The sequence below is a fragment of the Panthera uncia genome, chromosome A2 (assembly GCF_023721935.1).
Source record: "Panthera uncia isolate 11264 chromosome A2, Puncia_PCG_1.0, whole genome shotgun sequence".
In the NCBI taxonomy this organism is placed as follows: Eukaryota; Metazoa; Chordata; class Mammalia; order Carnivora; family Felidae; genus Panthera; species Panthera uncia.
The window spans coordinates 150,365,544-150,379,124 of record NC_064816.1 but is presented as its reverse complement, the minus strand read 5'-3'; the positions used below and the strand labels follow the sequence as shown (position 1 = coordinate 150,379,124).

The window sequence follows — 13,581 nt, the reverse complement described above, 5'->3', positions numbered from 1 at the left end:
TTTGGGTGCTTTTTGATGCAGTGAGTAAGGTTTTCCGGCAGAAGGTCCAATATCAACGTGCTCCATTTTAAGTGAGTGAATGAAATGAAACATACACACCGTGTCCCATTTCCTTTCCTGTGTGGTCTTGCTCAGAGCCATGTTCTTTCAGCCCACTCTCCACCTAATTTACATACGTCAAAACCACTCTGGAAGCACCTGTCATACAGTGTCTATATCACCCAGTCTTTCTGCTGATTGTAAGCACTTTGAGGGCAGAGACTGTCTTGTACCCCTTGCCCACACTGGCTTCTGGAAAAAGTAAAAGGATTATTGGTGTTGGGACCATGGAAAAACCCACAATGGACACCTAAGCGTATGAAAGCCGTTTGTCCACAATACAGTCAAGAAGCTTAGTCCTCCCTGGTGGTCGTGGTGTGCACGCTCAGTAGGAACTGCAGAGACCTGCTGACAGTAACTGTGCTACAAACAGCAGCGCGGATGTTGTTCTGACGGCCTTAAGCACCTCAAGCTGAGCCAGCAGAAAGCGGAGTTAATACCAGTGCTGAGGCTCACACACCATGGCACTCGTCTGTCAGAGCTAACCCTGCCCCAACCCTGATTTTAATGACGTGTAGATATAACAGGAGAATAATCACAGCAAGAATAAAGGACGGAGCCGACCACCTGGGACCTTTGCCTATTTGCCCTCCGCAGCTTATAGAGAAGTATCAACAAGTTACCTCTTTGCTCACATAGAAGAGCCGGTGTCTCACGGGTCCGAGGAGAGGGGAGGATTTCCTTCTGGGAAGAGCAGCAGCAAAGATATGTGAATGTGTTCCAACAGTGAATGTGAACACTCTTTTATTAGGAAATATTAGTAAATAATTACATAAAAGGAGAGCCGGTTGGCGTAATGGAAAGAACAGTAGTAGACTGAGACCAAAAGATCAGGTTTCTAGTCCTGCCTCTGCCATTGGCCGAGCCAAAAGCCAGTTCAACTCTTAAAACGGTGATCTTCTCGTTTGCAGAAAGCACTAGGGCTCTAGATCTTAATATTACTTCCAGTTCATGCTTGGGATTCTCTCTCTGCCCCTCCTTCGTGCTCACACGCTCATGTGCGAACGCCCCACCCTCTCTTTCTCAAAATAAATAAACATTTTTAAAAATATTCCTTCCGATGGCTCAGTCAGTTGAGCGTCCGACCGACTTCAGCTCAGGTCACGATCTTGTGGTTCGTGAGTTCAAGCCCCGTGTTGTGCTCTGTGCTGACAGCTCAGAGCCTGGAGCCTGCTTCAGATTCTGTGCGTCCCTCTCTCTCTGCCCCAACCCACTTGCATTCTGTCTCTGTCTCAAAAATAAATAAACATTAAAAAAAATTTTTTTAAATAAATAAAAATATTCCTTCTGGTTCCAATATTCTTCAACCAGGAATTTTTTCCCCACCAAGATTTATTTGTGGCCTACACCAAATAGTTGCTGATATCAATGGTTTTCAGAAAAGAGCTAGCAAGGCATTTAGTTCTGTTTTCTGGGAACTTTGAACTCGTCTTCATTTTCACCAATTAATATGTAATTGAGGAGATACATAGCCTGTGAGGCAAATCTGCCAGATACACATAAACGAACGCATCCTCCTTCCCCATCAGCGGAACCAAAGGAGCACAGATCTTGGGGGCTTGGGTCCCCTTTCCTCCACAACTTACTTACTTTGGGAGTGAAGGGGCTCTCACAATGCAGCAGCTTGCTCCTGCTATCTGGCTGGGCTGGTGTCTCAGGACATTTGCGAGAGTGTGACACTGGAGTCCTCAGACCCTGATTGGGACTCATCGTGTCTGTTTCCTGAAATGTACCGACTTCATGAATGCTACTGAGGGAAGGTCTGGGGGGGGTGCACTTTGCCTCTGTCTCCTGAACTTGAGACTTGTCTGGGGTTTGGCTCTGGGCCTTGCTGTTCTCTCGTGCTTCCTCCTGCCCTTCATGCTCACCCTCTTCTTCACAGTAGGAAAAGTTTAACTTCTGCTTCAGTTCCTTGTTAATACCTCCATCATCCATCTCAGCAGAGAGCTCTACGGCACAGGCAGGGAGGCCTATCAGAAGGGAGCACTAGGAGCTGCAAAAGCAAGGAGGAGAAAAATATGTAAGCTGGCAGACCTCCCAATTTTAGCCTGCCTTTCCTTCTGCCCACTAACAGCTACACAAAGGCACACCATTAGTTTGCTCCCTTAAGTACCACATATGTGAAGGCCTCAGCTTATCCTTATTTCCATTCTGATTAAAGAAAGCGCCAGTGTCTCTTAGAGCAATTAAGTCCAATTTATGTATAGAACCCCTTTGGATATCCCACATAGTCTCCCTGAACCCGTGTGCTACAAAACACTAGTGAGATAGTTGGATTCCTTTAATTTAGCACGGCTTTAAAAATACCCATTAGCCAATTCGGGAACAAGCTCATTATCGGAAAGAAATGATTTTCACTCTTTTCCACCTACCGTTTAGAAATATCATGCTCTCCTCTGTCCCCCACCCCCCACCCAGTGGCTAACAGCAGTTAATTAGAACTCAGCATCACCAGGATATCATAATCATCCTTAAATGGTCTCCTAACTTATCTTGGCTGGAGTTCATCTCCCTACCAGAGAGGTGCCTTAGATTTTTGCCAGGCACACCTGCCCTAATTCAGGCATCTCACATCCTCCACCTGCCCCCAGGTATTAGCAGTTAAAACTTTCAGGGAATAAGACAAATTTTTAAACTGACAAAAGAAAGCCTAGAAAGATCAGTGACACATAGAAGAAGGTATGTATCACTTGAAAATGGCAATTACTTTGCCCCCAAATACCTTATTTTGTAAAAAAAAAAAAAAAAAAAAAAAAAAAATTTTTTTTTTTTTACTCTTTAACCTACATCATTTAATTTCTTCCTCAGAGAGGCCCCCATGGGAAAAGTAAAAAAACTCTCTGAAGAAAAAAAGAGCCACCGATATCACTTTAAAGGAGAAACCGTGTGAAAGGCAATCCATGAAAAAAGAAAATGATATACGTGAGCCCTCCTGTGACTTCGGGAGACACTCTGAAAGTCCTGGACACGTGGAATTATCTACATGATAAACGTGGGCCCAAAGAGAGAGGTGCTGGGGATAGTTTGATCTCGACCAAAACAAATTTAATTTCTCTTCTCTTACAGTCTTTGGCTTCTCATTGCCCATCACCTCTCTTCCATTTCCTATCAATCCCTCCACACCTTTCTCCTCTCTGGGTCTTTCCCATTTCTGACCTGAACCCATGAGGGGTGTTAATCCAAGTGAAACTAACTGGGAGGATGTGAAAGTATTTTTCCAGCTAAAAGCTTTCTTCTGCTCCCGCTTTTTATAGGTGGGCACACCGTCCGATCCTTTGCCCTTCCCTAGCTCACAACCACCCATGCAAACCTTCCCAAATCATTCCACAGGGGAAATAGTATTGCCCATAGCATACAGAAGCTCACGGCTGCCCTTTCTCAGGTTTTCACCATCTCAGAGGGGTCAGAGACATTGAAGTCATCAACAGGGGAAGGAGGACTCAGGTTATAAGGAAATAAATAGCTATTAACTGAGATTTTGGGTTGAGGAGCAAGTTTCTTGTTCACAAATCGGCAGGTCGTGTGATACTATTCCTTCCCTATGGTCTTGATGTTGACCAGTATTCCCATCTCAGGCCTCGGCCGGTCATTCTTGCCTGTCCAGGCCAGCTGGAGGCTGGCTCTGCTCTGAAGCAGGATAGGACTTGCCCAAAGCACTCTGAGCGTATCACAGGCCTGCAGGCAGGTCACCGGGCGGCTGTTTTATGGGGTGCTAACTAGACAGACCAAGTTGTACTTTACCATCACCACCTCCCCCTTTCCTCTTGGCCTTGCTAGAGTTCTCACCCTTATTTCTGACCACACTGTTTACCTGGGGAGGGAGCTGTGCCTTCGTGATGCTTTGGGCCCCATGTTATCAGCGGTGACTTTGTTAGAAACTTGTGCCATTCACCTGTCACTGTCATGTATTGTCCCTTGGGCAAATGATCGTGCTAAGGCTTGAGAATAAGAAAGGCATAATAACAAGTACAAAAAAGATGCTCCCAACTTGGAAAGTAGAACAATGAGAACTGGGCAGTTGCTGACCTTGGTGGCCCACAGCCTCACTATTTGGGGTGTTCTTACTCTTTGTTCTCAGTTTCTGCACTTTATAAAAAATCCCATCTTTGCCTCACTGCATGCTGATACCCTAGGCAACTATCCCGGGCAAAGAACTTCACATCATGAGATGACATGTCAAAAGGGGAACCCAGGTAATCTGTGGCAAGAAGGGAATGCCTGACACATAGTGGGTGTTCCTTAAATTGTTTTTGAGTAGACTTTGTACTTGGGAAAATAAATTAATGTATCTCAGTTTTCTTTAAAGTACTCAGTGTTTGGGGCGCCTAGGTGGCTCAGTTGGTTGAGTGTCTGACTCTCAATTTCGGCTCAGGTCACAATCTCAGGATTCGTGAGTTCAAACCCCATGTGGGGCTCTGTGCTGATGGTGCAGGGCCTGCTTTGAATTCTCTCTCTCTGCCCCTCCCCTGCAGTCTCTTGCACGCACACTTTCTGTCTGTCTCTAAAAATAAATGTATAAACTTAAATAAATAAATAGGGACTCCTGGGTGGCTCAGTCAGTTAAGTGTCCTATGTTGGCTCAGGTCATGATCTTGCGGTTTGTGAGCTTGAGCTCATTGAGCTCATTGGGCTCTCTGCTGTCAGCACAGAGCCCGGTTCAGATCCTCTGTCCCTCTCTGTCTCTCTCTGCCATCCCCAGCTTGCACTTGCTCCCTCCCTCTCTCTCTCAAAAATGAATAAACATTTTTTTTAAAAAAGGAGAAAACTATTAATAAATAAATAAATAAATAAATAACTCAGTGTTTTACTTTTTAGAAGTTTGAATATTTTTCTTACCGTACCAGGGGTTGCTGTGCTACAGGAAAGCAGTGTTCCCAGGAATGAGATGTAAAAGGAAGGAGCCAGCTTTGCATCCCAGGGCTAAGATCCCTAAACCCTGTGCTTGGAAGAAGTTCTCTCTCCCACCGCTGAGTGATAAGAAAGCGTCTCGACCTAGAGCCCCACTCTGACCAAACCTTGGTGCTGAGGCATTTGAAACACCACTGGTAAGAACAGAAGCAGGAAAGTCTGTCCATTCAGATGGGTTTAGAAGAGGTGGAAAATTGTATTCACCTTCGGGGTAGCCTGTTCCTTTGCAAAAGTAAAGCTAAGCCCACAGAAAATGAGATATTTGGGAGTCTATGGCTTCAAGGAAGGACATGCTGGCCTCATTGTTCCCTCAGGAGGGAGAATTGCAAACAATGCATGAACAGGCCAAAGCGAAGCTCTCTAGCACATTATTTATTGAAGACTGAATTAAGACTGAGTCATTCCAGACTCTGAAAAATTACCAGTGTTGGGTTATGGTATATTTAATGAGACTGCCCCATTGGGAACCCTTGGGAGGTCTAGTTTCCCAAGCAAGAAAGGGACATTTTTGCCGTGAGGCTTTCTGGGAGGCTGGCAGGCTCCAGGACAGGAAGTGAACACCTGAGGAGGGCTAAGGCTGAAAGCAACTTTCCGGGGCTCCAGCCTGTTGGGCCTGGACTCTGAAGACTGGAGGCAAATCTGAGGGAACTCCAGGGTGATAGAGGGGAAAGTTGGCCTTCATCACCAGAACAGACCCTGTGAGGCAACAGTGCCGCCATCAGCATGCTCAGACTAGGGCCTGTGGGCCTGTCGACTCAGGGAGGATTGCTCTTCCACTCGCTGAGGACACCAGCAGACTAAACGGTATCTCTAAGGTCCCTGCCCACTCCAGCCCCATGGTCTTCTTTGTCCTTATCTTGCTCAGTCTCTCATCACAACCGGAAGTGTTGCTTCGTCCCTGAAGGGGAAAGTTTGCAGTAACTTAGAGAAAAGCAGAATCAGTTCATCATATGTCGTGTATCATATGTCACCAGCTCCCAGGACAAATCTATCAGCAGCAGTGACAGGAGGTGCAGACTGGAGCAGCTGCCCTGGGTGGGGGCCCATTGCAGCATGAGGTCTCAGATGCTCCTGACTCCTCTAGCAGCCCAGGGCGGTCAGCAAGGCCAGGAGCCTTGAAGGGGGACCTTATCTTGACCTCGCAGTAAATCTAGTGATAATTATATAAATCATAAATCATTAACAATACTTTATATTTCGCCACCACCAAATTTTGCATTTCAAAGTGCATATACAACTATACTAAGTAGCCTTGACTGCAGAACAGAATTCCAAGGGAAGATTGTGGGCTGAGTAAGATAAAGCCTAGAGGTCATTCTATTTTATTTTTTTATGTTTATTTCTTTATTTCAAGAGAGAGGGAGAGAGAGAGGCAGAGATAGAGGGAGAGAATCCCAAGCAGGCTCCATGCTGTCAGCACGGTGCCTGATGCAGGGCTTGAACTCATGAACCGCGAGATCATGACCTGAGCTAAAATCAAGAGTCAGATGCTCAACTGACTGAGCCACCCAGGTGGCCCATCCTGGAGCTCATTTTAAAGCCTCATTAATACTTTTCTTCTTGCTTAGCTTTTCCTTGCAGAAATGTCCAAGCAGGCCGAGAGTAGAGAAAATACAGTATCAGGAGCCTTGTTGTATCAGTAATGTAGCTTCAAACAGTCACACTCACACAGTCTTGCTTCATTTATATCTCCAATTGTCTTGGGGTGGTGGGTGGGAGTATTTTAAAGCAAATGACTGATAACATGTCCTTTCACTCATGAAGACTTTCGTGCCATTAGTAAAATCCTCAGATTAATCTATTCTCTTCAAATCGACTATAAATCTACCTGATGAATAAATCAGATTCTAACAAACTGCTTCTCTCACCAGAACTTGCCATTTGGTAAATAGAAGATGTCCGTCAAAATAACTGTTAGAGACACATGACTCACAAGACATGGGATTCTCCTTAGAACAAGCACAGATTGCTAACCTGACATCCCAACAACTTAGAGACCATTGGTGTGCTACCCATATTTTAAGGGGTAGATATTTTGAAACTACGGTATAGACTCAGTAGTCTGATCTCTTCCCTATTACCCACAGTTGGGAGAATTTATGTGGCCCTTGCCCATTCCCAGATTCTCCAAAGTTAGACCAGATGGGTTGTCTTTGTGACCTAGTCCAAGGCCATCCCTGCCACCACAGAGGTTAGATATCTGTGTCTCTCTGTTTCTCTCTCACGCACACACACTCACTCACTGCTTTACGGGAAGGAATTTGTAGGAACAGAAGAGAGCAGGATCTGCTGTGTCCGGGTCTTGACTTAGTATCTCTCTGCTCCCAGGACTGGGCTCAAGAAGTTGCTAGTAACTTGGTCAAACATTCCCAGCCCCTCTTCATGCTTCTGATCCAATTACAAGATCCCCACACTGAAGTTTTACCTTCTTAAAACAAAACAAAGCAAACGTTTAGTGATTTGGGGGAAGTGTGATCGGGAAGAATTAAAGCTCTTCCACAGAGGGTAACCCCCAGAAGCTGTAAACACGGAAACTGTCAGAAGTGGCAGCCTCTGAGTCAGGGAGAAGGGGTGCAGGAAGGTTGGGGGACAAGGAAATTGCTGTTCACTGTATGTGCCGTGTGTAATTTGATTTAATCAAATGGAGACCTGCTTATTAGAATGTTAAAATAATATCTAAACATTTAAATGGGCGCCTGGGTGGCTCAGTCAATGAAGTGTCCCACTCTTGATTTCGGCTCAGGTCATGGTCCCAGGGTCTTGGGATTGAGCCCTGCATCAGGCTCCAACGCTGGGCATGGGGCCCACTTGGAATCCCCTCTCTCCCTCCCTCTCTGCCCTTCCCTCATTCGTGTATTCTCTCTAAAATAAATAAATAAATTAATTAATGAAATAAAATTTAAATGAAAATTATATATATATTTCAAACTGGTCGATAAAGTGCTTCAATCGCTCTGCCCACTCCTCTGCACCTCCTGACCTCTGAACTCCGCAGGTCCCTTGGCTCAGTCTCCCCTGCTTTTTTCTCTGTGCACATTCACTTGTCGGAATAGCGTGCAGCCCGCGGCCGTGAACCCTCTACAAGCCAGTGACCCCCAATGTATATCTGCATCACGACCTCTCTCCTGAACCTCCGCTCTGCAGTTCCCTAATCCAGCCTCCCTCTGGATGTCCAATAGGGCATCTCCGTCTTAACATGGCCAAACCCACACTCCCGACCTCTCCAACCAAACCTGCTCCTCCCACAGTTTTCTCCTTCCTCCGTAAATGGAAACACGCTGAGCATGCTCTCTCCGCACCCCTGCCTCCGGTCTAGGAGAAATCCCTGCAGTTCCCCTGGCCTCCTACTGGCACCCCCTGCTTTCCCGCTGGCCTCACTTCAGTCTGTTCTGCAACAGTAGCCAAGGGGTCCTCCTGAAAGGGTCGGTCCTGCACTCACATCCTCCAGGGCCTCCCATTTCACTGAGCATACAGAGTCAGCCCCTGCTCCGTGGCCCACGGGGCCAGAGGACCCTCCCCACAACCTGTCTGGCTCCAGACTCCTCACTGTTCCTCCAGACACCACAATCTTTCCCTGCGTGTCTCACTCAGCCCCTGGCTTCCTCTGGGGGTCTGCTCAAAGGTCATTTGTCAGAGAGGCTTCCTTGACAACCCACAGAGTTCCCACCATCTATTCTCTGACTTCTTAACCTGTCTCACGCTTCCTCACACTTACCACTACATCATGTTTATACATTTAATGGTGCATTTTACTTTATTTTTATAAAAAATTTTTTTTAACGTTTTATTTATTTTTGAGACAGAGAGAGACAGAGCATGAACGGGGGCGGGGCAGAGAGGGAGACACAGAATCGGAAGCAGGCTCCAGGCTCTGAGCCATCAGCCCAGAGCCCAACGCGGGGCTCAAACTCACGGACCGCGAGATCGTGACCTGAGCTGAAGTCGGACGCTTAACCGACTGAGCCACCCAGGCGCCCCACTTTATTTTTTTTTAACGGTTCATTTTAAACATTGTGTCTCCCCATCCGACCCCCAATAGAATCTAAATTCCATCAGGACAGGGGCTTAACTCTCCCTCGATGCTCTGTTTTCATTACCGGGAAGAGGGTGTGGCACACAGCAGATGCTCTGAATCAAGGTGCGGGCCCTGCATGCATCTGATGTATCCTCATGTGGGCGCTACTGCAGAATGAATACCTTTTAAGAGGTTTCAGATTTTAAGTTTCCTACTCCATTGCAAATCCCAGGGGCCTAAAAGGGAGGAATGTGTTGATTTTAAATAACTTAGTAATTTTGACTATCTATTCATTTTATTAATCCCTATAACCATTTCTGCCTCCACCTGAGCTCAGCCTGTGTGGTACATGATTTATTGTGCTTTCAGCTTGGGTCAAACCAACAAATGCCTGTAGCACAGGCGATCTGGAAGGAAACAGTGCAGGCGGGTCTGACGTATAGCTAATATGGTCTAATGTATACAGTAGATATTAAGAAGGCAGAAGTCTGGAACAGACCAGGTTCCCCAGGATGCCTCTGGATGCCCCGAGCTCTGGGTCCTCAGGACAGATGGGACTTAAGTTCACAGGACAGAGAAGGGTACAGATATTCCTTAGGGCACAGGAAGATTATTTTTTTTCAAGCCCTTTATTCACAGTCTTAATTTTACCCTCTTACACCTCAGCTTGTCCCACAGTCTGGACTCTTGTATGGACCAGTAGTATCCGTCCTAGTCAACTAACTATGCAGTTTGGTCATGGAGGTAGTGTAACCTGTTCCTTACCTGGGAAAATAACTGTCAAAGAAATAGCTGAAGATTTTTTTAAAGGGTAGAGAACACTACCTCTCAAAAAAATTAAAACTTATAAAACTTGTAAGAATAGTCACATCAGTGGTGAAGAATACATAAATTAGTAAACATCAGGAATTTAATATTGTAATTTCAAGGGGAATTATTAATCATAGGAATTGAAAGAATTATTCAATAAGTGGTGTAGCAATTATTAACTAGTCAATAAAAATTTTAGACTCTCACTTCATATCACGTATCAATATAAACATGGATTAGATTAAGAAATCAAAAGTCAACATAAGAAATCAACATATAAATAACTAAAAGAATAAAAGTGAATATTGAAAAAATTTCTGGGCGGGAACCAACTTTCTAAATGTCAAAGCAACATAAGAAATCACAAAAGAAGTGGGGGCGCCCGGGTGGCTCGGTCGGTTGAGCGTCCGACTTCGGCTCAGGTCATGATCTCATGGTTTGTGAGTTCGAACCCCACATTAGGCTCTGCACTGACAGTATAGAGCCTGCTTGGGATTCTCTCTCTCCCTCTCTCTTTGCCCCCCACCCTCTCAAAATAAATAAACTTTTTAAAATGCCATGTTCATCTGACAAGTTGGCAAAAAGTACTTTAAATGGCAATATCTAATTGCAACAAAATGAAATGGATGTCCTTACATACCCATGAATCAACAATTTGGCAGTATTATTGAGAACCTTAAAAACACAAATACATTTTAACCCAATATTGCTGCCTCTGGAAATCTGTCATACATAAGTCAACAACCCGAAAAGCTGATTGATTGTATCTGCCCTGTCACCCCTCCTTCTATATTTCATTTCTTGCCTGATAGCTGCCTTCCCTGCCAGGCTATAAGCCTGGTGAGAAGCGATATCTGCCTTCTTCCTGGCTGCCCCATCACTGTGTGCAGGGCTCAGCGTATAATAGGTAGTGTTACTTCAGTGAAATTTGGCCAACACTTTAGGCACAATGAAAGGGGGAAGGGCTTGAGTGTCCAACAAGGAGAAAATGGTTAAATAAATTTTCAAACATACGTACAATGGGAACCATTAAAATGATGCATACAAAAAGTTGCTAAAAGGATAGGAAAATGTTCCCGGTCTGATGTTAAGGAAAAAAAATACAAAATTTATGTATGGTATGATTTCAACATAAACATGGAAAACTTTTCATTATATCATGTATTTTAAGATACAGCATTATTTTTACATGCCACTAAGAATTTTAAAATGCCCCAGGTGAGGAGTCGAGCATGATACCCCATATACACCTGTGGCAAATAAACCTTCCACATGGACAGGGCCAGGTAGGGAAACTTGTCTCTATCATTGGCTGGAGGGAAGAAAAACATGTCGCCCAAGAATTTGCACTATCAGCCGGTGTTTGCACTAGCTTGCGTTTTGAATTCACACTACCAGCACGGTCCAAAGAACCTCAAGCACAGGACTTAACTCAAAGTACTCTCTGGTTGGCTGTGCCTGCAGAAGGCCGGCAAAAGTAAACACAAATCTCCTCGATGAGAACTCGATCTCCGTGGGGCTGGCAGCAATCAGGAGTCACCATAGCAATGCTAGCAAGTGAGACGCTGCACCAGAGAACTAGAGAAAAAGATAAGCAAAATCTTAACAGTGGCCAACCCAGTGGTGAGATTATAGATCAAAATCACTTTTATATACTACATTTTATATACATTACGTGTTTTATATCTTATAGATATATAATGTAGATATGTTCAGTATTTGGGAAAATAAAATAATTTTATTTTAAAATTGAGATATATGGCATTCTAGGGGAACTCATTTTAAAATATAATATCATCCAGGGCGCCTGGGTGGCTCAGTTGGTTGAACATCCCACTTTGGCTCAGGTCATGATCTCGCGGTTCCTGAATTCGAGCCCCGAGTCGGGCTCTGCACTGACAGCTTGCTCAGAACCTGGAGTCTGCTTCGGATTGTGTGTCTCTTTCTCTCTCGGCCCCTCCTCTGCTTGCTCGCGAGCTCTGTCTCTCAAAAATAAATAAATGTAAAAAAAAATCTTTTTAAAATATAACATCATCCTAGGGTCCCTGAATCTGACTGCCCTTCATTTCTTCTTGCCCTTCACACTCCTTTCCCACCAGAGCTATTCTAATAGCTAAATTTAATTAGTTTCTTTTCCTATCATTTCGTGAAATTCAGTAGATACAGAGAAGATAAATCTGATGGTCAGATGTAGAGCCCTTTCAGACTGTGAATGTGTTAAGAGGTCTGTCATCACCATCATTAACATTTTTGAGCGCGTGTTAAGTGCAAGATGCTAGGTTAAGCCTGGCAAGAGGAGCCAGTTGTACGGAGGTGTTAAGTCTCTACTTTTATTCATCTGCTTAGTTGACAAATGCTTCTTGTGCACCTGTTATGCAGGGCACTAGGAATCTGCAGATAGACATGGTGGCTGGTGAGCTAGGACACATACGTTAATAAGTGTGGGAAAGGCTCTAGGTTTAAGGTTTGGACATTTTAGTCTTTTGTTTATATAGCAAATTATATATAGCATATATATCTGAATATATATAGGATGGAGATTATGAGTTTATTTCCTGGCACATTCACAACTTTTGGTACCTACACAACTTGAAGGTACTAAACTAGGGGGTTCTGGGTGGGGTTCACACAAAAGATCAGGAAAAAGAAGTCCCTTAGGGGAGAAAGAGAAAAGTCAGAACCAAAGCTGATGGCTTTGGAAATTGAGGATTTTCTATGAACCCCCTGTTTTATATTTAGAAATAATATTTTGAATGCCCCAACCCTTGGGTATATCTGGTGGCTAAGTAATCAGAGGAGGTGGGAATAAGAAATAGCCGTTAAAATAAGAAAGAATGAGGAGAGGAGAGAGACCTGTTCAGACATGACTCCTCCAAGGTTCGAGGAGTCCCAGCAGTTTGCCTGCTCTCAGAAGGATCTGGTGGATTTATGCACCGGGTGTCACTCAGGCAGTGCCGAAGAAGAAGCCTATCCTATGTGCCAGAGATACAATGAAGACACGATTTAACCCCTCTTCCTAAGGAGATAATAAATGACTGCCCGGGGCTGCTGTTTCCAAGCCAAAATCCATGACATAACCATAATCTATTTATGCGGCATTTAGCCTACAGAAGGGGGACTGCTTTCATCGTTTGGCTCAACCTCCCCTTCCCGGGCCCAAGGGCAAGTAAATGACCATCCACCACCTTCTCTGGAGGCTTAGTCACTGAAATGGATGAGCCCCAGGCAGGGTCCAGGGAAGGGCGGGGCCAGGCAACAGCCGACTGGGTTCTGCACGCAAAACTACCTCAGGCAGCACACCCTAGCCCACAGCTCCAGGAGGCCAGGCCACATCCAAAGCCCAAACAACCCCGGGGCGGCCAAGGCTCCCTCTCCCGCTTCACTTCCCAGCCCAGCGCAGGCTTCAGCCACACTTCCAGGATTATGTAACACATTTCTGTCATGGTCCATATGACCAGTGAGATTACAAAAAGAATGATGGCGTATAAGAATTCACGGTGGTACAGTTATCCGACGGACTCCCAGGTGAGAAGGCACCTCACCCCAGCACAGGTGGACGGATCCAGGTGGATGCGCGTCCATGCCGCCAGACGTTTCCCGTGCACCGGCACACACATGCACCCGCGAATCCCAGCCAGGCACGCAGTTGGGCGAAGCTGGTGGGGAGGACGCCTTCTCCGGCTGGATCGGAGCGCCGGCCCCGGCGGGAGGGCGGCGGGAGGGCGGCGGCGGGCGGGGCGGCGCGGGGC

The 13,581-nt window shown here is 45.5% G+C and overlaps 1 protein-coding gene across 1 annotated transcript in view; it reads right to left on the bottom strand.

Moving 5' to 3' along the window:
- WEE2 (WEE2 oocyte meiosis inhibiting kinase) overlaps positions 1-2,034 on the bottom strand; it is a 28,844-nt gene extending 26,810 nt beyond the window's left edge. The window contains exon 1 of the mRNA XM_049641962.1: positions 1,690-2,034. Coding sequence (XP_049497919.1) covers positions 1,690-2,034 — 345 coding nt within the window. The remainder of the gene's footprint in view (positions 1-1,689) is intronic.
- Between the last annotated feature and the right edge of the window lie 11,547 nt (positions 2,035-13,581).